This window comes from Triturus cristatus, chromosome 12 (genome assembly GCF_964204655.1).
Source record: "Triturus cristatus chromosome 12, aTriCri1.1, whole genome shotgun sequence".
Taxonomy (NCBI): Eukaryota; Metazoa; Chordata; class Amphibia; order Caudata; family Salamandridae; genus Triturus; species Triturus cristatus.
In genome coordinates this window covers 73,555,889-73,579,508 of record NC_140595.1, presented here as the reverse complement: position 1 = coordinate 73,579,508, position 23,620 = coordinate 73,555,889, and the positions used below count along the sequence as shown (strand labels likewise).

The 23,620-nt window shown below is 42.0% G+C and overlaps 1 protein-coding gene across 3 annotated transcripts; it reads right to left on the bottom strand.

Annotated features, from left to right (window-relative positions):
* Positions 1-2,278: 2,278 nt before the first annotated feature.
* LOC146772568 (uncharacterized) lies at positions 2,279-20,273 on the bottom strand. Of its 3 annotated transcripts, none has more exons than XM_085639611.1 (2): positions 19,972-20,273; positions 2,279-5,747 (listed from the first exon to the last, which is right to left on the bottom strand). In XM_085639611.1, the coding sequence occupies exon 2, from the start codon at positions 5,689-5,691 to the stop codon at positions 4,843-4,845; it is 849 nt and encodes a 282-aa protein (XP_085495737.1). In that variant the 5' UTR covers positions 5,692-5,747; positions 19,972-20,273; the 3' UTR covers positions 2,279-4,842. The 3 variants fall into 3 exon arrangements, with proteins under 3 accessions (XP_085495737.1, XP_085495735.1, XP_085495736.1); XM_085639609.1 differs by lacking the exon at positions 19,972-20,273 and adding an exon at positions 16,532-16,713; XM_085639610.1 differs by lacking the exon at positions 19,972-20,273 and adding an exon at positions 16,285-16,523.
* Between the last annotated feature and the right edge of the window lie 3,347 nt (positions 20,274-23,620).

The following is a 23,620-nucleotide window of genomic DNA, read 5'->3' as shown; positions in this document are numbered from 1 at the left end:
TCTTTCCACCTCACTGCCGTTTCCTGCAGTTTATCTGGCGCCACCGGTTTTACCAGTTCACAGCCCTTCCTTTCAGGCTCTCCTCCGCACCCTTGTGTTTCACCAAAGTGCTCAAACCGGTGGGGGAATTCCTGAGCGCGCGGGGAATCAGGTTGACTGTATACCTCAACGACCTTCTCCTGATGGCCCCCTGTCCCCGTCAACTGACGGAACAGCTTCAGATGGCAGTGACTTTGCTCCAGGATCTCGGCTTTGTGATCAATGAGAAAAAGTCACATTTACGGCCAGCACAGTACCTTCTTGGGGTTCGTCATAGACTCCAGGGCTTCCACTCTCAGTCTGCCGGCCAGAAAGGTTGCCAAAATTCGCCACGAGTTGCGTCAGGTTCTGGCCAGGCAGCAGGTCTCCCTTCGACAGTTAGCCCGGGTGGTGGGGCTGCTGTCAGCCTCAATTCAAGCCATCTTTCCCGGCCCGCTCCACTACAGGGCCCTTCAGCGCCTCAAGGAATATTTTCTTCGGAAAGGGTATCCGTACTCTCACATGGTCGTCTTATCCAACGAAACGAGGAGCGAGATCCACTGGTGGTGGGCCCATATGGAGGCCTGGAACAGCAGAGCAATCTTCGGGTTGGCTCCAGATCTTGTTATCGAGTCAGATGCCAGCAGGAGAATGAGTGTGAACTTGAATTTTCGGCCAAGGAGTGGCAGGTTATAATACATAGAGCACAGGCATCCTTATGTGGTACAGCGGGCAAAGAAATGTTTCTCAAAATTGCCCACTACTGGTAATACACTCCAGTGAGGATTGCAAAATTGACACGCAGTACCGGAGACAGTGTGGGCAGGAGGGCACCTTGACACATTTACTGTGGGACTACCCAAAGATCCAACAATTTTGGTCCGCAGTCCTGTCGGATATAGATACTATTTATGACATCGAACTGCCCAGATTCTCAAGCTACATCCTATTGGGCCTACACAACGTCCTGATCTTTCCCCTGCGGTCCTGTTGTGGAGGAACTATTGCTCTGGCCTTGGATGCAGCTAAACAGACTCTTATCTAGATTGGCGACAACTATTGTCCCGACCCATTTGGATTGGTTGCACAAAATGTGGGACCATGGCTGTATTTGAAAGCTGACAGTGGGAGCAAAAGGCATGCTACCGCGCTTTGATAAAACATGGGGCTTGAATTGACGTGCCTAGTATATCTACGGGTGCTTCGCCTCACGCAGACAGTTAAGATGGAGGAATAATTCATACCTCCAAACAAAAGCACCAGATACAGAGACTCTGGATTTAGCTGTCGGGCTTCCATTACCTCCTTTTCTCGCTGGTTTTGTTTCCTTTCTTTCTCTATCGCTTTATTGTTGTTTGATGCAGTTGCCCACCCCACCGGCCCATGGATGTAGGTGGCCGCTGATGTTATCAGTCAAAATGTGAATACAAAGATTTAAACCTAAAAATAAGACCGTGGAAATTGGCCATATGGAAGTAGTTGGCTTTCCCTTTGCATGGCAGCTCCAGATCACTTTTATATTTCAAGAGTGTCTAAGTATACAAAGAATTTTAGACTACATTAATCCTCCTGAATCTAGAGCATTAATAATTACATTTAGGGTTGGGATTCTCCATTTGGCATCTTTTACCTCAAACTATTCTCCTGCAAAACACCCTATTTTTCTGTCTTGTAATTACATGCAAGAGAACAAGGGACATTTCTTATTCTTTTTCGAGATATGCCGTAAACCCAGATGTAACTGGATAATTCTATTTTGCCAGCATTATGGAATTTTTCAATGGATGGTGGCTTTAAGAATTTGTAAAACTGATTCTAACGTCTGTGTGAAATTTGCTGTATCCATATTTTTGCAGTCCGCATAGTACACAGGAAAATAAATCTACTATATTGCATTGTCTGCATATGTTTTACATTAATTTTTATAGTTTGTTTTTATCTGATATTTAATATACAAATTTTAACTTTGTTTTGTTATTCTGTACAGTCTTCCTGGTTTCTACCAGATCTAGTCAAATACATGAATATTACATAAAACAATTACACCGGCCATTTAAGCATAGTGAGATATACGTAGAAGGGAAACATTATCGAAGTGTTTAACATATTGGAGACAACGATGACAGTGTGCTACCTTACTATTTAATTTTAGAACCTCTGCACCTGCGGGACAAAACCAACATCCCAATGCTTACCTAGGCCAGCAGTTCCATTACAATTTATACAGCAGAACAGTGTGCAAATCAAGGAAAAACAGCTATGGATTTGATCAAATTTATTAGACTATTCAGAAGAAACTAAAAAAATTCAGAATAATAATTTTCAAATATACACATAATTATTCTGAGCATTTTTAATGTATAATAACTTAAATCATTGTCAAAAATCAGGGACCCCCTGAACACTCTAGGAGTTCCTAGGACAGGGCAACAAATCAATCATAAATAACTTTCCTAGGTAACTCGGGACTTACTGAGAGTTAAGTCTGATCCATATTGAACTGATAATCACAAAAGATCAGTGTACCACATGAATCAATAAAAATATATTATTTTATTTTGAAAAAATTAAAAATGTGACATGTTTACACATAATAAAACAACACATACATACATCATATCTTTTGATCAACAAATACATTTAACAATGACAATTCACAAAATATGGACAAGTCATTAAATCCAATGACTACAGTGGCATATTATAACTTCTAGGGTGAAGTCTTCTGTTTTCAAAATAAAATAACAATATATTTTTATTGATTCATGTGGTACACTGATCTTTTGTGATTATCAGTTCAATATGCATCAGACTTTACTCTCAGTAAGTCCCGAGTTGCCTAGGAAAGTTATTTATGATTAATAACTTAAATCACACATCTGCCTGAACCATTAATCATCCCTCATGTAGGGAAAATTATATGAAAGTAACCAATGAGGAACATTTCAAAGGAATTCATAATACACAGTTACCAATTAATTACAAAATGGTTGGCTCAAAATGTAAATGATTCAGATCATAAGTACATAAAAAGGAAATTTCCAAGAAAACCAGAGTGAATAAATAATTATTTAGAGTACTGCCTGAACACTGAATTGCTCCAGTGAATAGAGAGATGTGCAAGAGTTCTTAGGTGAGAGACGTTTATCTGTTTATATCAAATGTGATTACACTTCCTATATTAATGAGCCAATAAGGCAACTGTCTACTTAAATGTGTCTGGGGAGTTAATGAGGCAAAGTATGAGTTTGGATTGCTGCAAATGGCAATTCATTTATTTTGAAGCAAGTATATGATTCCACAACAGCAAGATTAAGTAGGATTATGTATAATCTGAACTTCATTTTTTAGTACTACAGAATAAAACAAAACATATTTTTCCATTGTTAAGTTCATTGCTAACACTTTACTTTTCATTATTGCACTTTTGTCTGAAAGTTTGTTCTTATTGTCAGATTATTTCATGTTGCACTCTTTACATAGGTAGATGAGTGGACTTTTTTCAACGGTATCATTGATGATACTGTATACAAGAAGTAACATATTTTTAAGGTTGGATCTTTTCTAAAATAGGTGCAAAACCCTCTTACTATAAGCCATTTACAAACCGCAAATGTTAACACATTTTTTGAACATCTGGATGTTGATGGAAACATTTCAGGTTTCCTTGCCCACAGTGGTTAGGCCTATGTTTATGGGCCTGGAAAACTGTAGCAGTGGCAGCCTTATGAAGGGTGCATGTTGGTAGAGCTCCTTAAATTCCTCTAAAAAGCATGATAACATTCCATTGCTGTCCCCATTTGCCCAAATAATTAGAATAAATCATGTCCTTGTTTGCTTTGAGATTAGTGTCTTTAAGATAGAGAGCTCCATAGAGGGTATAACAGGAGAACAACTCATTCTACTGGCGGAGTACTAGAGAGTTCTCGCAAATGAATGGCAAGTCCTCATATGTTTTACTTTGATTGTGCCAAGAATAAATTAATCTCCAATTTTAACATGGCCACTATATACTGCAGTTATTATTATTTCTATTCAAACGTTTGATACATTAACCAGTATTGCCACTGGAAAGGATTCCTTGGACATCATATCTTTTTCTGCTTTGTGAAAATGCAGTTCAGTGGTGATTGTATAATAATTAAAAGTTGTTATCAAGATTCCAAGCATGGTCACAAGTTCACTATTTTATGTAATACTGTTTCAATCATTTCCTCTGTGTATTTTTTTATATAGTTTGTATATTACAGGACTTTCTGTTCCAATGGATCAGTTGAGGTACTTTGTATTCTTCATGTGTGCATTCTAACACATCTGTCTATCGTCCTATCAACCTGTGTATAATTATCATAGCTCAGCAGCTTCTAACTTCATACATATACCAGGTTTAAAACAGGAATTAAACTTCTTGAGTTCGGTCAGGTTATATTAGTGCTCCTGATTACAAGTGCAATGGAGAAGAAAGTTCATATTTTTTCACACCCACGAAAATCAATAATTGCAGGGCTCAGACTCTGTTGGGTGTAATAAAGAGTTCTTGTTACTACTTTTGCTCCAAACCAGAACATTTTATGCACATTTAGGTTCTTTCTCTACGAAAATGTGCATCTGATGGTATTTACCCTCTCTAAATGTTAGTATGTTTGGCCTGCAAAGTTTACCACAGGAAAATTATGGGTGTGTGGTGTTTGCCACGAAATGCATGGGTTAGCAGCTGCGCACATCAGAATTAACCGTGCCACTCATAATCGGGTCCAACTCCAGTAAAAATGTTCTGCACACTCAACAACAAAATTGTAGATTTAGATGGACTTCTGCTGCTAATTAATCAATATTTATACTTTCCTGAGACTGTCTCTCTTGGAGTTTTAACAATTTTTGCCTTTCCATATGTAGAATGTAGTAGTCATTGGGAATTGATACTTCTATGAGTTTCACCATTGTTTTGTGTGGCTTTTTAAGCTTCTCACTTGTGTGCAAGTTCTTGTGTGTAATCAGGTTCCCAGGTTGACTAAAACACTTTCCACACTCATCACATGTATACTGCTTCTCTCCGGTGTGCGTTTTCTTGTGGGTCATTAAGTGTGATGACTGACTGAAACACTTTCCACATTGATCACAAATAAATGGTTTTTCTCCTGTGTGTGTTCTTTTGTGAACTATAAGGCTTGATGAGTGCCTGAAAGCCTTTTCACATATAGTGCATGTGTATGGCTTTTCTCCAGTATGCTTTCTTTGGTGAATGATGAGGCTTGAAGATTGGCGGAAAATCTTTCCACATTCAGTGCATTCATATGGTTTTTCTCCAGTATGTGTTCGCTGATGAAGAAGCAAACTTGATGCCCAGCAATAACTCTTTCCACATTCACTACACTTGTAAGGTGTTTCGCCTGTGTGTCTTCTCTGATGAAGCATCAAGCTTGCTGACCGACTGAAACTCTTGCCACATTTAGCACATGTCCAGGTTTTCAATTCTTTCTCTTTTTTCTTTCTTGCAATAGTTCTAGGTGAATGGATAATTGTTTTATATTCAGGGCGGTGAGTTGATAGGAGTACTGCACAGCTTATTGGTGTATTTTGTGAAAAGAGCTGTGCTCGGCTTGCTTCTTTCTCTTTTAGGCATTGTATGACCTTCTCTTTCATGTTTCTTGACAATATCTCACGTGTCTCCATTTTATATGTTCTGCTATTCCAGTATTTATTCTTTATCTTGTCCCTAGATCCATTCACTGAAAGATAAAAAAAATCTACATATTAATTTCAACAGACTCATGACTTAACTTCCTCATGTATTACCATCTTAACATTTGGTTTAATAAATTAACTAAAACTCCAACAAAGGATTCATCTGTGAAGGAAAAAAGATTATGCGTGATTCTAGCACACTAAGTATCTCTTATTTGAAACACGTGCTCAACCACTAGAATTATGAATCCCACTTATAAGGCAAGCATCTAAATAACTATGGGTCTGATTTAGAGTTTGGCGGATGGTTTACTCCATCACAAACATGATGCCCTATTACAAGTACACTATATCCTATGGCACTTGTAAATATAATGTTGAGATATCCACCACATTTGTGAATGAGTAACCCTTCCACCAAACTCCAAAATCAGACCATTAATCTTTGAAATCAGAAGAAGATTATTCTTCTCTCCACCACAGAGGCTTTCCTAGTACTTAACTATAAGTGATAATTAATGGAAAGAGTAGATTTCATTGGCATTGAGGTTGATAAAACAAGATCGTCGTTACCCACTTTTTCTCTCCTTTGTGAAACTTCTTAGCTGTAAGACTACACTGCAAGCTCTGAACATGCTTAAAAACAGATACCAAACATACAATAAAATACTTGAACATCCATGGTTTATGGTGGAAGCTTGGTTAAAAACATTTGGACCTAAACACAACACTAAAACATACGGGAAAAGATTAAACATGTCTCTATACACAGTGACGAGCCCCATAACTGCCCATACAGAATGTTAAGAAATAAAGATGAAAAGAGATGGCATGTACAGTCAACCAATAGGGGGAAGTTGTTCATTAGGAGACCTGTGCCTGCTTCTAGGGATGTTCATTTCAAACTATAAAGAAGCCATTGAACAAACTCACAGAGTCTATAAAGAAGCTATTAGTCAAACTTTGCTAATACTAACGGGAAAATTGAAAATCTCCATCTGCATCAAACAGGATCATCAGGGTAGAAATTTCTAGATTTAATTGATACCAGTCCTGCAGAACCCTGAGACCTGGAAACATGTTATGTTTCAGAAGCGAAGAAATAAGTGCCCCTTGCACGCATCACAGGGAAAGTTTGAAGATAAAAAAAAAGGGGGGAGGATCTAAAAACTGTGTCACCCACAATGACTGAACCAACCACTGACCATTTCAAACAAGCATTTGCAATGCAACAGGTCTCGCATTTACGAGAGTTTGAGCTATTGACAATGCAATAGCTTAAACTCTCGCAAATGTGAGACCTATTGCATTTGAAATATTTCTTGTTTACCATCGCCCATGCAGCACTTTCACATTTATGGAGAGCATATCAGAAAATAAGGAGACTCAAAATAAGTATGCACCGGAGGTCATGGCAGAAGAAACTTGAAACCCGGAATGTGTGTGAATTGGACCGAACACACTTGAGGCTCTAAAGCTGTTTGCACTGGGAGGAATATACATATATGGTATTTCTGTCAAGCAAGCCTAGCCAAAGGGCAGCAGAGCACTGCACGTGGTCAAAGACAACCATCATAGCAGCAGAAGAAACTTGAGACTTTAAACATGTATGCACTGGAGGTCATAGTAGAAGGCCATTGAAATAATGTGCTGTGTGATGAGAGATGTATGCACTTGTGAGCAGCATACCCAACTGTGTGGCAGTTCTGGGCTGTGTTGGATGTGTGTGAGGTGTTTTGGGCAACATGCTCTGGTGTGAGATTGGCAATGTTGTCCACATTGTTCTGCTAAATAGACAGTAAAGAAGGAAACCAATTAAGGCAGCGATCGAGGAGGGGCACAGAGACCAATGGCTGCAAAAGAGAGGCAGTCAAGTAAAAAGCTCACAGTACTGAGGGAAGATGGAAGATAAAGTGGGAAGACCATTGACAGCTGGAAAATGGGGAGAGACAGGACTTCTGTAGCATAAGCGCATTCTGGGTACCCCTTCAGCAGGTAAAACCTACAGGACTGTGGGGGCAGGCGCTGATCCTTAAGTCACAAAAAATTCATAGGAGAGGCAGAAAATGTAGATTTTTACTGTGCTAGGGTATTCCCCACTGTGTATAAATAAGTAAATCTTTAAACTGGTTTCAGTTCAGACTCCACTTCTCTTTTTACGAAACTCCTCCAATAAAGGGGGCATTACATTGCACCCTCTTAAGTACGTGTCAGAGGAAAATGTCCTTTTGTAAAAACAAGCTACTGATTAAAAATGTACAACATTTTTTTTGTGACAAGCTAGTCAGCGTGTACTTCCTCTCTGCCCCTGCCGACCCGTCCCCTCCCCTCACCCCTCCTTCCTCCCTTTTTCCCTCCCTCCTTCAGTGAAAATAATACTTTTTTACATATCACTTAAACACACTTCAAAAACAAAAATCTCAGAGAAGCACAGTTTTCAACAATTTCTTTTGCGCTTGCACTTTGCATCATTTAGTGTTTTGGCTTCCAGCTGAACTATTCGCCAGGACCCAGGAACCCTCCCAAAGGAACTCCATGCGCACCTGAATATGCCAAACCTCGCCTCCGGGGGTGCGCGCCGTGTTTTGGTATGCAGGGGCAGACAGCTGGCTCCAGGGCAGCGTTCACTGCTCTGACATTGCAACATAGTAATTATGATGTGAAACGGTTGTCAGTAAGAGAGACGGAAAGTTTGGGAAATACAAGACATCCCCCTCCCCCGCCCTAGAGTGTTCTCAACTGCCCACAGAAGAATTGCAACATGAGGAAAGTATAGATGCTTAAAAAATATTTGCAATGCCATAGGTCTCGTATTTAAATGCAAGACCTATGGCATTGCAAAAAAGCGACCGCCATTGTCCCGGCGGCTTAGAAAGTTAAAGTGCACATGGCGCACTGAATGTAAGCACAGCACGTCGTCATGCCTGAAGTAGGAGAAACTCAATAAAAAAAAATAGTGTAACAACTGAAGTAAAGGGGCCAGTCGCCATGGGAGGCAAATAAAAACAAGGCGGTACTAAGGAGGGACTAACAAGCCTATTAAGGAATCAGAAGCCAGCGTTCAGGAAGGACAATGACAAGCTAATAACAAATATGGGCAGAGTGTGGGCAGGGCTTCTATTCCATACTCCAGTACAGCAAGTCTTGCAGCGCATGCGCGCCGACTCTAGGCCTCACCTAAAAACATTTTAGTGACAGTAGATAAAATGTCGACAATGTACAACCAACCGATGCTTTTAAATTTTAATGGTTGGATGTGGATTGACAAAAGTGACAGGGTAGGCATTATTAACCAGGCACAAATTCTGAAGGTGAGATTCAATACGGACCTGTATTGGTACTAATTAGTTTATGCAAATGATGGTGATCACATTCTCCATTTCACAGAGAACTGCAGGTATCGCAATATCTATGGCACCTGAAATCTTTATGTTTCTTCCTGCAGAAACTAGTTACCTTGTTCCAGCACTTGCCCATAGTATATCCCAGCCTAACCTAAACTGTGAACAAGGGATGCCACAACTATAGAAGCAGACACATGCTTGTGTTTTAGGAAAAACAAGCAACACTGCCACATGCAGGTCCAAGCCAGAGGCAGAGAAGGCCACCAGAATTAAAATGAAGAGCATTGTTCTCTGGCCCGATAACTGAGAAAAAAACTGGTACAGATAACTAAAACAGTCATTGAAGTACTGAAAGTCCCTGTTAAATTGGGCCCCGTTATGCCACCGGCAAGCTGTCGGATGGCCTTCCGCCCAACATCTGAAGCATCAGTCCAACCGCCGTATTAGGATGCAAGCGGTCTGACCGATGCCTGCGGGGGGAATCCAGCCCGCCTCGGACAGGCTTAAGAAGCCTGCCGGGGCAGAGAGCGGGTCGTAACCCCCAAAATGGAGGCAGTGCCTACTCAGGCACCGCTGTGGGGATTATGATGCATGTTTCCTACAGCCTTTCTATGGCGTTCTGGCCCCTAAAGAAAGGCTTCGGAAATTGACTTTTTGGGGGCCCCTACAAGGGCCCTGTCCCCCTGCGGCCTCCGCTATGAGTCCTGGGGGGCACATGTGGTGCCCACCCCCAAACATCCATGCTTCGCGTGGCAGGCACCGCATGGTGCCTGCCCCACAATGCATGGATGTTCAAAAAGTGTAATTTTCCTATTGCAGCTTGTGCTATAGCCCGCAGCACAAACCCCAATAGGAAATATGCACTTTCCGACCATCATGAAGGCGGTTGTAATTAGAGAAGCGGGAACTGCTGACTCCTTGTCAGGGAGTCCTGTTTCCGACACGATGCCATCGTAATGCGGCCCATTGTTTTATAAATGAGAGCTATTGGGTAACATGGAAGAAGAAAGATTTCCGATATATGCTTGAATGCTGATAAGATTAGGTCACCTATTAGCAAAACACGATATCGCCAAACGTTGGGCATCCTGTGCAGCCCCACTGATGTGGGAATAACTACAGGATTTAAATCGCAAAACTGCTTGAGTGATTCAAGGTTACATGGTGGAATACTTTATATGTGAAATAATTATTGTACTTGACATCTCTAGCACTTTCTACTTCATTGAATAGCTGGTGATTCAAGCAGGCACAGTTGAAATTTCGATTCTACGTTAAGTTAAAAAACAGGTACTCAAGTGCAAGAGTTTTTACAAAAAGCTTCAAATCATGGAGGATTGTATTTTAAATCGATCATCTCCTGAACAATTTTAGCGACCATGATTCCCTGCTTTACAACTGTAATTCCAAAATGTGTTGGTCCACCTCTACAGCGTGCTTTGATAAGGCGTACTTCTTCATTGAGCACTTCCATGTTCTTAAAGACTATCAATGAATGTCACTTGATATGCTTTTGTCTAACAATTTTCTAGAAAATATTCCAATTTGAACAGTTGATATCAGTAAATCCTACACTTTTTTGGATAACGTTCGGTTAGAACAATTAATTAAAAAAAGAATTGCAGATACATTTTTCCTACTGTTTTTCTTTTAAGTGGAAATTTTTATGTAGTGTATTAATGGGGGTTTTTTTCAAACCAAAGCAATTATACTTTTTTATATAATAAAAAATCTATATGATCAGGTATCCTCATAAAGGTACATGTATACCAAGTCAAGTAGACATGGTGACTGAAGTGTAATCCCAAAAGAAACAAATTTCAACTAGATTGTTTTAAGTTGAAGAAAATATATGAAGATTTGAACCCATCATTTTTATATTTGTCAGATAGCAGAAGCTATGCTGAATTAAAAATCTTACGGTGATTATGAGTTACTAAACTGTTGAAGGGTATAAAGAGCCAGAAGAGCCACTTACAGAACAAATCTTAATGACGAATTGCCTACTACACATTTCTGATGTGAATGAAAGTGGAGAAGCAAAGTATCTGGAAAGCAAGAAATGCAGTTCTTTCCAAGCTTCACATAAATTCTTCACTTTTGCAGCAATTACACCAGGGAACTCTGGCAAAAAAGTGAAAACGTATTCCTTCAAACAACATTAAAAATGTTTATTTCAATCGCTACAATGTTCTCAACTGCTTATCTCACAAACTTCCTTCCCATTATCAGTACGCTGCAACGCTTCTAGGTGCTAAGTAGACTTTAATCACTCCCAGGAAGAAGTGCACAAGTCAAAAGATATGCTCTCATGTCTGGGATACTGGCTGTCAGAGATAACAGCTCTAGTCACAAAGCAGCCCTTTGTACTCTGGAGAGCACTGCCCTCCTTGAGCAATAAGAACTTGGAACAGGAACGTGGTTGAGTGGTTTAAGTATCAATGTTATAGACAGGGGAGTAGATACACTCTGTAAGACTTTGGAACCAGTTTGGGTTGTTTCTCTTTCAATGGTCATTTTCAGGCTGGTAGTCACAGATGTTTAGGTCTCGCCTGGCGTTGGAGCTCATGCGCTCCTCGCCTGCGAGAGCTATATAAAACAAGTTACTTTTGAGAAGGGGACTCAAGCCCCGCCCCTCATTTCCACTGGGTAGCGTCAGCGTTTATGGTAAACGCTGGCTTCCCATTGGAAAGGAGGGTTTTGCGTTGCCTCCCTTTCACTTTTTGCCGGACTGGGTCACCTGATTCACGGCTGTGGTGAAGACTTTTCTTATCTGTTTGTTTATTTAACACGCAGATAAGAAAAGGCTTCACGACAGCTGAGAAGCAGGCACGGAGCTCAGAGGCGCTCGGGGAGGACAGGGCAATGGCGAGCGCTTGTTTTTCCTGCCCTGGTTTCCTTTCCTGGAATGCATCTCCCTTAAGTGATGGAAAAGGAAGTAAGGCTGATTTTAAAAAGCCCCGCTACTGTTAGTTGAACTTGAAGGCTGTGTTAATTGGTGGTGATGGGTAAAGGGGTGCTTGCTGTCTGTCTGACTAAAAGCAGCGCTTTGCCTGAGGTTTACACTGCACGAGAGCTGTGAATGCCACATACGTCGCTTCTCAAGAGGAGCATAGGAAGGTACAATATTGTTTTTTATCTCTACTTGAAATTTTATGTCCGGCAATTCGCAAAGACTTTCTGCACACGGAATTAATTTAGAACCATTAACTTGGCTTGTATTTGGAAGCACACCTTTACTCATTGGACATTTAAGAACTGACTAACAAATGTTTGTTACCCGATTTAAAGACACGCATTTTATCGACTTTGGAAGGATGAAAGGCTAGGCTTTGGGATTCGAACCTGTGGCCATAAGGTCAGCATACATTCCTCAGTAGTCTGTAGACAAAACAGTAGATCTCACGACAGACTAAAAACCCTGAACTGTCAGTAGGGCTGCTACAGAGTCAGTATTATGTGACGGACTCCATACCAGTCCTTCTTGCCTTTCAGGTTTGCTTAATTCCGTTATAGTTTAATCATAGTAGTCCATAGCATCCTGCATGACTACTTCCATTGCCGTTTGCTCCTATGCGCCCCTTTTCATGCAGAGAGTCCGTCTGTTCGTCCGTTCTATTCTTTTCTCCTGCAGACCTTTTAATGGTCACCAAGGTCGTTATAATTTCCGACCGCCACCTCCCCCACCCCCATGACGAGTGGTGGCAGCATTTGCAGAGAGGCCAAGGTTTGAATGGGCCTTCAGAGTGCTGAAGTTTATCTCTTTGCGCGTTGTGTGCTCTGTGGACGAGTGTGGCCAGGGGGCAGTGTGAGTAGTTTGCAATCCTTTCACCAACACCAAAAAGCACGTACTGATTCTGGCAAGCTCCTCAAGGCGATTCTGCTCCAAGTTCGCCAAATGAAAGAAAAGTAACAATTCCTTGTCCTGTTAGCAATAACACCATGCTAGCAACAGCGCTGTGCCCCAGGGTTTTTATTTAAGCGCCTACAGCATTCTGGGAGTTGTAGATAACCGATTGTTCGCATATGTAATCCAGTGTAAGTCACAGCAGAAAACCAATCATTTGTTTAATAACAGCACAGCCTTTCGACCGGGGGCATGCAGCGGCGCTGACAGTCGTAGATGACTGGCGTCATCTGCAGTAGTTACGCGATGAAGACGCAATCCCATAAAGTGCATGAAGATAAAAACACTCGCACTCATCGAGAACCAGGTCAGCAGAGCCGTTCTATAGCCAGAGAACCAGGTCAGCAGAGCTGCTGTAGAGCCAGAGAACCAGGTCAGCAGAGCTGCTGTAGACCCAGAGAACCAGGTCAGCAGAGCTGCTGTAGACCCAGAGAACCAGGTCAGCAGAGCTGCTGTAGACCCAGAGAACCAGGTCAGCAGAGCTGCTGTAGACCCAGAGAACCAGGTCAGCAGAGCTGCTGTAGACCCAGAGAACCAGGTCAGCAGAGCTGCTGTAGACCCAGAGAACCAGGTCAGCAGAGGCGCTGTTGTGCCAGAGAACTAGGTCAGCAGAGGCGCTGTTGTGCCAGAGAACCAGGTCAGCAGAGGCGCTGTTGTGCCAGAGAACCAGGTCAGCAGAGGCGCTGTAGCGCCAGAGAACCAGGTCAGCAGAGGCGCTGTAGCGCCAGAGAACCAGGTCAGCAGAGGCGCTGTAGCGCCAGAGAACCAGGTCAGCAGAGGCGCTGTAGCGCCAGAGAACCAGGTCAGCAGAGGCGCTGTAGCGCCAGAGAACCAGGTCAGCAGAGGCGCTGTAGCGCCAGAGAACCAGGTCAGCAGAGGCGCTGTAGCGCCAGAGAACCAGGTCAGCAGAGGCGCTGTAGCGCCAGAGAACCAGGTCAGCAGAGGCGCTGTAGCGCCAGAGAACCAGGTCAGCAGAGGCGCTGTAGCGCCAGAGAACCAGATCAGCAGAGGCGCTGTAGTGCCAGAGACCCAGGTCAGCAGAGGCGCTCTAGACCCAGAGACCCAGGTCAGCAGAGGCGCTCTAGACCCAGAGACCCAGGTCAGCAGAGGCGTTCTAGAGCTAGAGAACCAGGTCAGCAGAGCTGCTGTAGAGCCAGAGAACCAGGTCAGCAGAGCTGCTGTAGAGCCATCCACCAACAACAAGTACCATTACCACAATCAATACCACCAGTACCACCACCAATACTACTAGTACCAGTACCACCACCAATAACACCAGTACAACCAGCAATACCAACACTACCACCACCAATATCACCATCATTACCACTGCCACCAGTACCAACAGCACCATTACCACCAATACCAACTCCACCACCTCAGTGCCTGTTACTTACTAATAATAACAGGGGCACTATAGAAATCCAGAACTAGAACCAAAACAATACATTCCTCCCTCCAACCATACAAAACACATACCCCACCCTGCAACAAAAAATTAAGACAGGACCGTACTACAGCTTCAACATTTATTAAGCAAAACATAGCAATAACATTACATATTTTTTAAAACACATAAATAAAATGCATTATCATTTACAATACCAATAGGTTCACCTCTCATAAATGCAACACCTATTGCATTGTAAATTTTCAATGCAAAAGGTCTCGCATTTGCCACACTTCCAGCTACTGACATTGTAAATAACAAACCTTTTATCCATGTTTTGGTTTTAAAAACAAAATTCATAAAAGACATTGCCATTTACAATACCAATAGCTTTAAATTTCGCAAATGCGAGACCTGTTGCATTGCAAATGCGTGTTGTTTAAAGTGAAGGTGCTTAGAGCAGGCAGGCACAATGCGGGCTCCAAGCAGGGGTATCCAAAATAAAGTCACACGGAAGTGTGAGATCGCTGTATCTGGCTGTTACCAGCCTTCCTGAAGCAGTAATCGGGGACAGATAAATTGGATGGTCTGCCTAGAAACTTCTCACCTTGAACAACAGTAACTGTAGATCTACCCCTCGCGCCTACCAAAAGACTGTAATCACGAAGAACTAATTAGCCACCTTTTGCTAACAAAGGGCTCACTAAATGTGTACGGATTAACTTGTGTCCTCCCACATCACTTTAGTGTCCAGGTTTCTACCCTCCAGTCACAAGAATGCACTTGATACAACCCTATAATATGGGGATGGTGTATACACCCCTTGTCTTGTGCCTTGCTAAGCCAGAGGCTATCCAGAATGGATGCATTGGTCCTGGTATTCAATCACCATAATACATCGACTACTGCTTTCACACATCTGCTACACATAAGCGCACTCAACGCGCACACAGAATGTCAGTGCACGAGTCTGTGGCTCCACACTAAAATTAAATAGTTAGTAGACCACACTCTTCTTTAACACAGAAAAAAAAGGTCTGGTCATAACTATTGACTCACAAAACCAAGGGCATGTACAGTAGTTTATGGTGTATCCTTCCAGGTCACAAAACAGTTCTGGACCTAGTATTATCGCGCCCCAACAATAAGCCCATCACTGGATTCAACCCAGAAAAAAACAAAGGTAAAAACTAAAACTTGTGTTCAGTAATAGACATTCAACTGCTCCAAAACGTTGCAGGAATAAAATAGAAAAAAAACAAGTTAAAACGAATCCGAGACTGACTGGCCTGACAGAAAATACTGACTCTTGTACATGTGCGTGCCCCCAAATTCACAGCTGTTTCTGAAACCTAGAGAAATGTCGTATAAGATATGCAACTTGACTACATTAACTAAAAAAATCTTCATATTTATAGATGAATTCCTCCAAATGCATTCGTTTCACTACACACTCCTCTCTGCCTGTAAGTGCTACAACCCTCCTGCATAGATAGCATTCTAGTAAGGCGATTGGTGAAATTAAGTGTAACAAATAAAAAAACAGCAGTGAATGTAGGATAAATCTCTTATTCATTAGTGCCGCAAAATCAGTGTAACTTTAGATCGTGCAGGAGACGGCCTGACGGTCCGGTTTTCCCCCTCAAAAACGGACAGTGATTGGCAGGGTATCCCTCACATTTAACGCATTTACTGGTCATACTTTCCAGGCAACAGGCGCCCGAGATTTCTGTTTGGGAATTCCTTTTAAAGAATTGAATCAATTCAAGTGATGTAGTTCACTTCAGTTACACGGAAAAAAAACATTTTTGTTAAAGGAAAGCCCAGGAGTGAAAAATGCAGTCCTTGCTGACACGGGGTATAAAATCTATTATCTAACATTTTAATATTATGCAACTTCAACTATATATCAGAGCAGGCGCCATTTGGAAATGCCTTACCTGAGCAGAGATCTATTATTTGCGGTTTCTGTTATGATGCATGCGGTTTAAGATGTAAATTCGTTGATTTCTGGAATAACACGGGATATAAAGACCGGTTGGGCAGTGTGGCAAAGGAAGCCAACGCACTGGGCACACAAGGGAGCTGGTTGGACTCATAGAATGGGGAATAACTACACAGGGCAAAAAAGTACGCAGACTCGGAGACGCGGGAACGAGTACAGCTAATCGATAAACACTAAAATACCTGGTTGCAAATATCAGGCCACACTCTGGCTCCCCTCGGAGCCCCCCACATGCGAAGCAGTCGCCCAGAACGCAGACTGATCCTTGCACCAAGGGCAAAAGGGTGCCCGTTCCCAACCAGGATGTGACAATGCAGTATTTCTTACTCTTCCGGGTCATTAGACTTGCAAACAGGAAACACTACCGGTGCACCAGAGCTGCGCACACAGACGAGAAAAGCAGAAAAGAGCTGCTGTTTCCGGTGAAGTTATTCTTGAAAGTCCGTCTTGTCCAGTATTTTATATCATGCATTCATTTGTTATGGCCTATTAGCCGACAGTCCTATTAATTATGGAATTTACAGTTTTGAATTGACAGATATTTAAATCACTCGCCGTTAGAAGCCTACTAAGGACGTTACTATGGTTACCACCAGGATGTTTTCTACCTGCTTGGCCAGTATATTAATTCCCCAGCTGGTGCAAAATAGAAGGAAAATAACAAACACGTTTATTTTTTTTACCACGTACCTGCCTTAAACTGTAAATATTCGAAGAAACTACTTTATATTGTACATTCAAGATCCATGACTAATAATTAAGGCGGTACTAAAAATGAATACAGGTGAGTTTCAAGGAAATTCCATTTTAGTATCATGCCACTTCCTTTGTAGAATCTTAAAACATAAACAAATGGCCTGTGTTTTTCTCTGGTAAAAGTGGCAACTCTAACTAAAATCTATATTGCTTACTTTGGCACAAAAGAAGTGGGCACATGGCTGTTATCTCTCCTGTATTGGCAGTGTCCCTGTAGTCCTTCATGAGTAATCTTTACTTGTTATTGGGCCAGGGCAAAAATTCACGTACACCAGTGTAATTGAGGTTATGTAACCTTACACTTGTTACTCAAAATTATGCAGCTATGCCAAACCGATTCATTACATACTCTTTGCAACAAAAGTTTAGCGCAAGCGCACGGAACAACTTAAATGACCATAACATGAGCAGCAGCTATTTGCAGCGGTCGTCTATTTTTTATGTGATAGTTTTTTTCCGCATTAAGTGCGCCCAAAATTTTCCATAAAAATGAGAGAATTTCATACACCCCAAATTGTGTTAGCATTAAAATAGAACAGGGCAAACTGCCAAAACTCCAACTGCTTAAGTGCTATCATCAGACATGAAGGAACAATAAATAATGTTCTAGCTGTTGCGTCAAGAATTTTCAATTCTATTAAGGAAACGAAGGCAAAGATAATGCTTCTCTTTCTTCACTGGTAAAAATACAGCAGCCAATCAACATTAAACAAATTTTAACTACATTTCCCGTGAGTCTCAATGACCTTGACCTCATAATTCCACCAATCACAATCCTTCACTCCTTATAAAGTCTCATGTGACTGTCGTCGTTCCTCTTTCTTTGCGAATACAGAACTACTTCAACTGTGTGTGAACGACCTGTCTCCATCGTGGATATCACGAATCAACCGTAACCTCCAGCCAAATGGACGATCACGATTTCACCACCTCGAAAAATGTCTCACCAATCCGTCAATCTGGAATCTAAAATGAACTTGTCCCAACATCAGCTATGCTGTTTTATTATTAAAACCTGCTGACAAAAAAAACATTTGTGAAATCAGTACCTAAGAGAAATCTGAAACCGAAGTGTGGGTTAAGATACAGCACAATTGCAGATAAATAATCAGCATGGTAAAGAATACCAATAATAATCTTTCTAATTACAGCAGAAGCAGGATCATCAGGTGGGATAATCTTCACCTCCATGTCCTTAACAGAATTGAAAATTCTTGATGCTTTAGCTAGAAATGTTTAATTCTATGTCGGGACCGAAGGCTTCAGATTATGCTAGTTTAAATCTGTGCCACCACCAAAGAAGTGATAACCATGATTGGTTTGTGATAAAACACCTTAAAAGTGGAATCAGACAACCAATCTACCGCTGCCATAATGTCCTCTAGCCTAGACCTGTGGAAAAAGCCTTTGACACCATAGCGCCTCGGACCGAATGCGCTCCAAAGGTGGCCACACCGATTCCCGCTTCAGCCAACAACTACTTGACCCAACTAGCAGGATTGCTGAGGATACTGGCCAAAAAGGCTTTTGGAGAGAAATAAGCAATTGACCCCCTTGGTCTCTGGAAAACTCACATATTCAATCTTCATAAGCTCTAAGGCACTTTACTACACACAATTTGTGATTATCAGTATAGGGCAAGCCACACAACGTGAGTCAATTTTAGTTTGTTTGGGTATAGGAAAAGAAACTCCTGAGGGAGTAAACACTCTACCTGTGATATCCAAAGCTTTCACTTCAGAAAATCGCCTACAAGAAATAAGAAACAGAAGCAGGGTCAGTTTATCTGACAGCTGTTTCCTTGTGAGGTCCTCTTTTGTTGATAACTCAGAAAAAAAGGCACACAGCCAGACTTTCAGGAAAGTTTACTTTGTGCCCAGGGGAAAACACAAAGTGTTCTGTGAAACCCTCTCCCACCAGGGTTGCCCCTTGGTGGCCTGCTTCATCCTAGGGTCCTTCCCGTTCCGCTGCGGAACGGAGCGCGCTGCGACCAAACGAGTTACACAGGAGCACTTTTTATTCACTATGAGAGACAAGATAGTCTATGAGGGACGAGTGGGGGGAAAAAAGGAAGGGAATCTCTAAAAATACCTGGCTAGTGGGTAATGACTATTTTATTCCGACCCCTAGTCTGTATTGTTAAAAACTGGGGAAAAGTTAGTATATAGGTAAATAATGTTCCTATAGTCAACATGTTTCTAGCCTACCCATTTCTGCCATTCTTCAAGACCTAGTGTATTTAGTTATGTACCTTACTCTTCGTAATGCCTAGTTCCACTCCTGTTGTTCTTTACTTAACACAACATTCAAAACTGCATACTCATTAGGCCGGTGTATACATACTTATACCACCTTTCTTTTGTCTGTGCTTATTGATTCTGTAAAAATACAAATGGGGAAAAAGAAATTTAACGTTTCTGATTTCAGGGTCACAGTTGTAAATGAGCGCTCCCCATATCTTTTATAGCCTCTGCCTTCTGTGTACACCTTCAGGGTGAAAACAAAACATATTGTGACTTGTTATCTACAAGCTTGTGGCTATCAGTGGCACATTGAGTGAGCACCAAAATGGGGAAAAAACGAGTTGTCGGAACGTTATAACACACTTAACAATTATATATACAGACAGAGATATACACACACCACGTACATATATAATTTTCAGCCAGTGCTTCATGGTTCATCCTGCGGAGAGTGAAGTCTGCAGTCACACTCTGTTGAATAGAGTATATTTAAGTTTTATAATAAATGTGGCTTAGTGCTGGATAAAACTTAGCGCAGGGTTCGTATTGCGCTTCAGCGTGGGGTACTCTAAGCACCCTTCATTAATGGTTGTTTAATAAATGTGCAGTCAGCGGGCGCTTACCTCGTCCAGACTTCAACTCTGCTTCTTACACCTACTCAGTAGCCGCTCGGGGAACCGTACCTTCCCTGTACCTCAGGGTCCTTCCGATTATAGCAGAGCGAGGACGTGCGCACGTAGTGTCCTTGCATTGTAAAGACTAGACTGTTAAGGAAAAATGGCAGTCGCGTGATGAGACAGAATAGACTCCAGGGCTTTAAGTGGGCCGGGTCTCACCAGGTCTGAGCACCGGCAGTTCTTAGGGGGCCTCGAAACGGGTCTCTATCGGGCTCTGTTTTGTGCCCTGGCACAGGCGGTCCGTTTTTTCCCGAACTGCAGTGCGTGAGCTGCTCACACTGCTCACTTCTCACTAGTGGAGAAGTTACGGCATGACATCATGCCAGGTGAGCGTGAACTCAGGAGCAGCAACATCGTCGAGGTGTCACCAGGGCTTTAAGTGGAAGCTTTTTCAATATTATATTCAAGCCATAGTTGCTGCTTATTTATTGTATGCAATTTACAACCATTAACAAAGCCAATAGTCCTCTCTTGTTGTAGGTATGATGTTAATTTTTGTATCATATATCTGGATGCAATGACAGAAACAGCAAAATACAAGACGGGCGGCATACTATATGCTAAGCACAGATTTTTAGCCTATGTGTTTTTAAACCACGCTCTTAAATGCATTGGCCAGGCTCCTTTGAGAGACCCCCCAGTTTTTTCATCCCACTTACAGCCCTGATAGACTCCATTAGGGTATTCAGTGTAACGTAGCAAACGCGTCAATTCCAGGTGACGTCTATGTTTTCAAAATTACTTTGAATTGCGTAAAAATAATAATCAGTAAAAAATCAGGTGTGTTCTGATAAATCCATGTGCACCATTATAGGGATTATTAGAGAAGGTACTGGTATTCCTTACTTGTAGACAGCTGATCCCATCATGGGGTACTTGTTATGATAATGTGTTGGCACCCATATAAGCGTGTGTGTTCTATAGCCACCATTATGGGAGTTCCTAGAGAAAATATTCCTGATATTCCTTTTCTGTGGACCCGCTGATACCATTATGGGGCACCTCATGTTCCACAATCTAGAGTCATCTTTCCACATACGTCTTAAAACCCTTTTAGGCACACATGTAGTAACTAGTGTAGGTATAGTCTTACAAGATGTAGTGTCTACCTATTCTTTATTAGATTAATTCGAGATATTGAATATACTTCCGCTCGCAGGCGTGGACTTTGGTTTTTTAATTTCTTTTACCTGCCATTTCTTCAAGGAGCTGTTGGGACTTCTTGCACAGCGCTACTACTCCTGGAGGCTGTTACTGTTGCTGGGACTGCGAGGCCCAGGGTGCCCTGCTACGTAATTGCTCATCGCACCTGGTCCCTCTTCCCGGCCCCTCCTCCTCCCGTTATATAATTCACGCCTATTATCGCGTGAGCGGGATGCGAGCGGGGCGCAGACCGGGGCGAAGCCCGGGAAAAGGGCGGGCCCCTCTGAGTCCGTCCGAGTACGGCAGAGGACGGGACGGGGCACTATTCTTGGCTGTTTGGGTTTGTGGGTCCTCATTTGGTGCATTTTGTTTTTGAAGGTCTGTTTCATATTGAGTACCTTTAGTTACTGTGTGTAAGGCCGTTCGAAATCCTGTCCGTGTCTGTGTGTCCACACCATAGGACCAGTGGTTATGGCTACTGCAGGCTTGGGGAAGGGGAGGAAGTCTTTTACTGGGTCAGGAGTTGTCGGTACTTTGGACAATTTTATTACTAGGGCTACCTCTGTTTTACAGAGGGAAATAGAGTTAACGGAAAAAAGGCTTTCGCTAGACCAAGATTTTACAAAACGGTCTTCATTGGGCAATATTGCTTTAGCGAAGTCACTTATAAATTACTGCTGTGCTAGTCAAGCCCTAGTTTCTAACTCCCAAGGCCGCCTACCCCTAGCTGTAAATTCCATTGTCCATAGTCCACTTGGGCATGATGACTCTAATGGCCAAGATCCCTCCATACCCGTTACCAATGTTGGAACAACTAGATCTGGCTTGCCAATCCGCATAGAGGAACCTAATGCTAAATTGATAGAGCGGGTTGTTAGACGCAAGCGGAAAGGCACAGTCTTGCCCAATAAAAGATCGAAAATATTAAAACGGGCAAAACCAGGAGGTTTAGATGGTGCAGTTAATACAGATTCTGTCCACCTGGTGACACAAAGTACTGAGTGTGCATTAGGTTTGGATCTTGGAGGAGAATTCTGGACCAAAATGGAACAGTTACTTACTGCGACTTGCCTCCCTATGCGCAACAGACTTGATTCAATTGAAAAAAAACTTTCTATTTTTGAATTATTGTTTGCCGCTCTACCGGGGGTCAATGAGTTAAGTGAAGGGGAGGGTCCTAATACTAATTCAGTCTTATCCATCGAAGAACCAGTAGGGCCAAATGGCATTGCCCCAAAAATAAATAACACACGGCTGGATTTAACAGTCCAATCCACCATGCAGTGTGATAGATCAGGAACCACTGCCCAAATAGCATCACATGGCCCAACCCTACGGGCCCCACCAGAGAACATCATGAGTAAGAAAAAACATGTAATTGTTAATCTTCCAGTTGATCCGAGGAATTCTGACTCCCCCGGAAATATTCCCAGACGTCCAAACCCAGAAACTCTAGCTACACCCAAGTTACCTTGTTTGGACCTGCCTCCTGAATCAGCTCCATATGTGGTGGTCCTAACGGGGGTTCCCATTCTAACTCAGGGTACAAGGGAGGACTTTAGTAAACTTAAAAATAAGTGTATACATTGGCTGAACTGCCATAAACCCCTTCCCAACCAGTGCAGGAGTGAAATACTTTTTGCAAGACGGCTAGATTGGGTAGGACCTAGACCCAAGGATATACAGGGTGACTGCGTTGTTATTAATTTTAGAGATTCTAGAACAGTCAGATATATCTGTAACATGCAGTCACGTAGCTTGGGTAGTTCTAAACCAACTATAAAAGCCCTTCCACTTACTTATTTTTATCAGTTTTTTTTTTTTTTTTTTTTTAATATATTTTTATTTTATTTTCCACATTGCACATTATATTCATCAATACATATTTTGTAATCCAAAATATCATATTTAACATTGGGAGTTACTCATACAAAAAAACACGTCATACCATGGTTACTCTTAATACCTAATAAATTCAAGAAAAGAAATAGAAAAAACCCAGAAAACCAAGAACCAAGAGCCCCCCTAAGCCCTCCACTCTCTACCCTATCCCTTCCCTCCAATGTGCTAATGGGTTCCAAATTCTTACACCTAAAGCTCTCCCAGCTCTTCCCTTCCTGGCATATATAGGTTTTTCCAAATTAAATGTAGAAATTAAATTCGCCAGCCATATTTGCATATGCGGGGGGTTTTATCAAGCCAGGCCCTAGCTAAAGTTAATCTATAAACAGCCATAATCATAAATAGAAATTCTTTCTCAGTATTCCTATTGTTCTCCATCCGCCCTATACCCAACAATATCAACGTAGGGTTTAGTACTATCTGTAAGCCTAGTGCCTGAGCCAAAAAATTCTCAATGTCCCTAATTAGCGTATATAATTGAGGACAGGTGGCGAACATATGTATTATATCTGCATTAACTGAGCTGCAGCGAGGGCAGGTAGTCCCATTC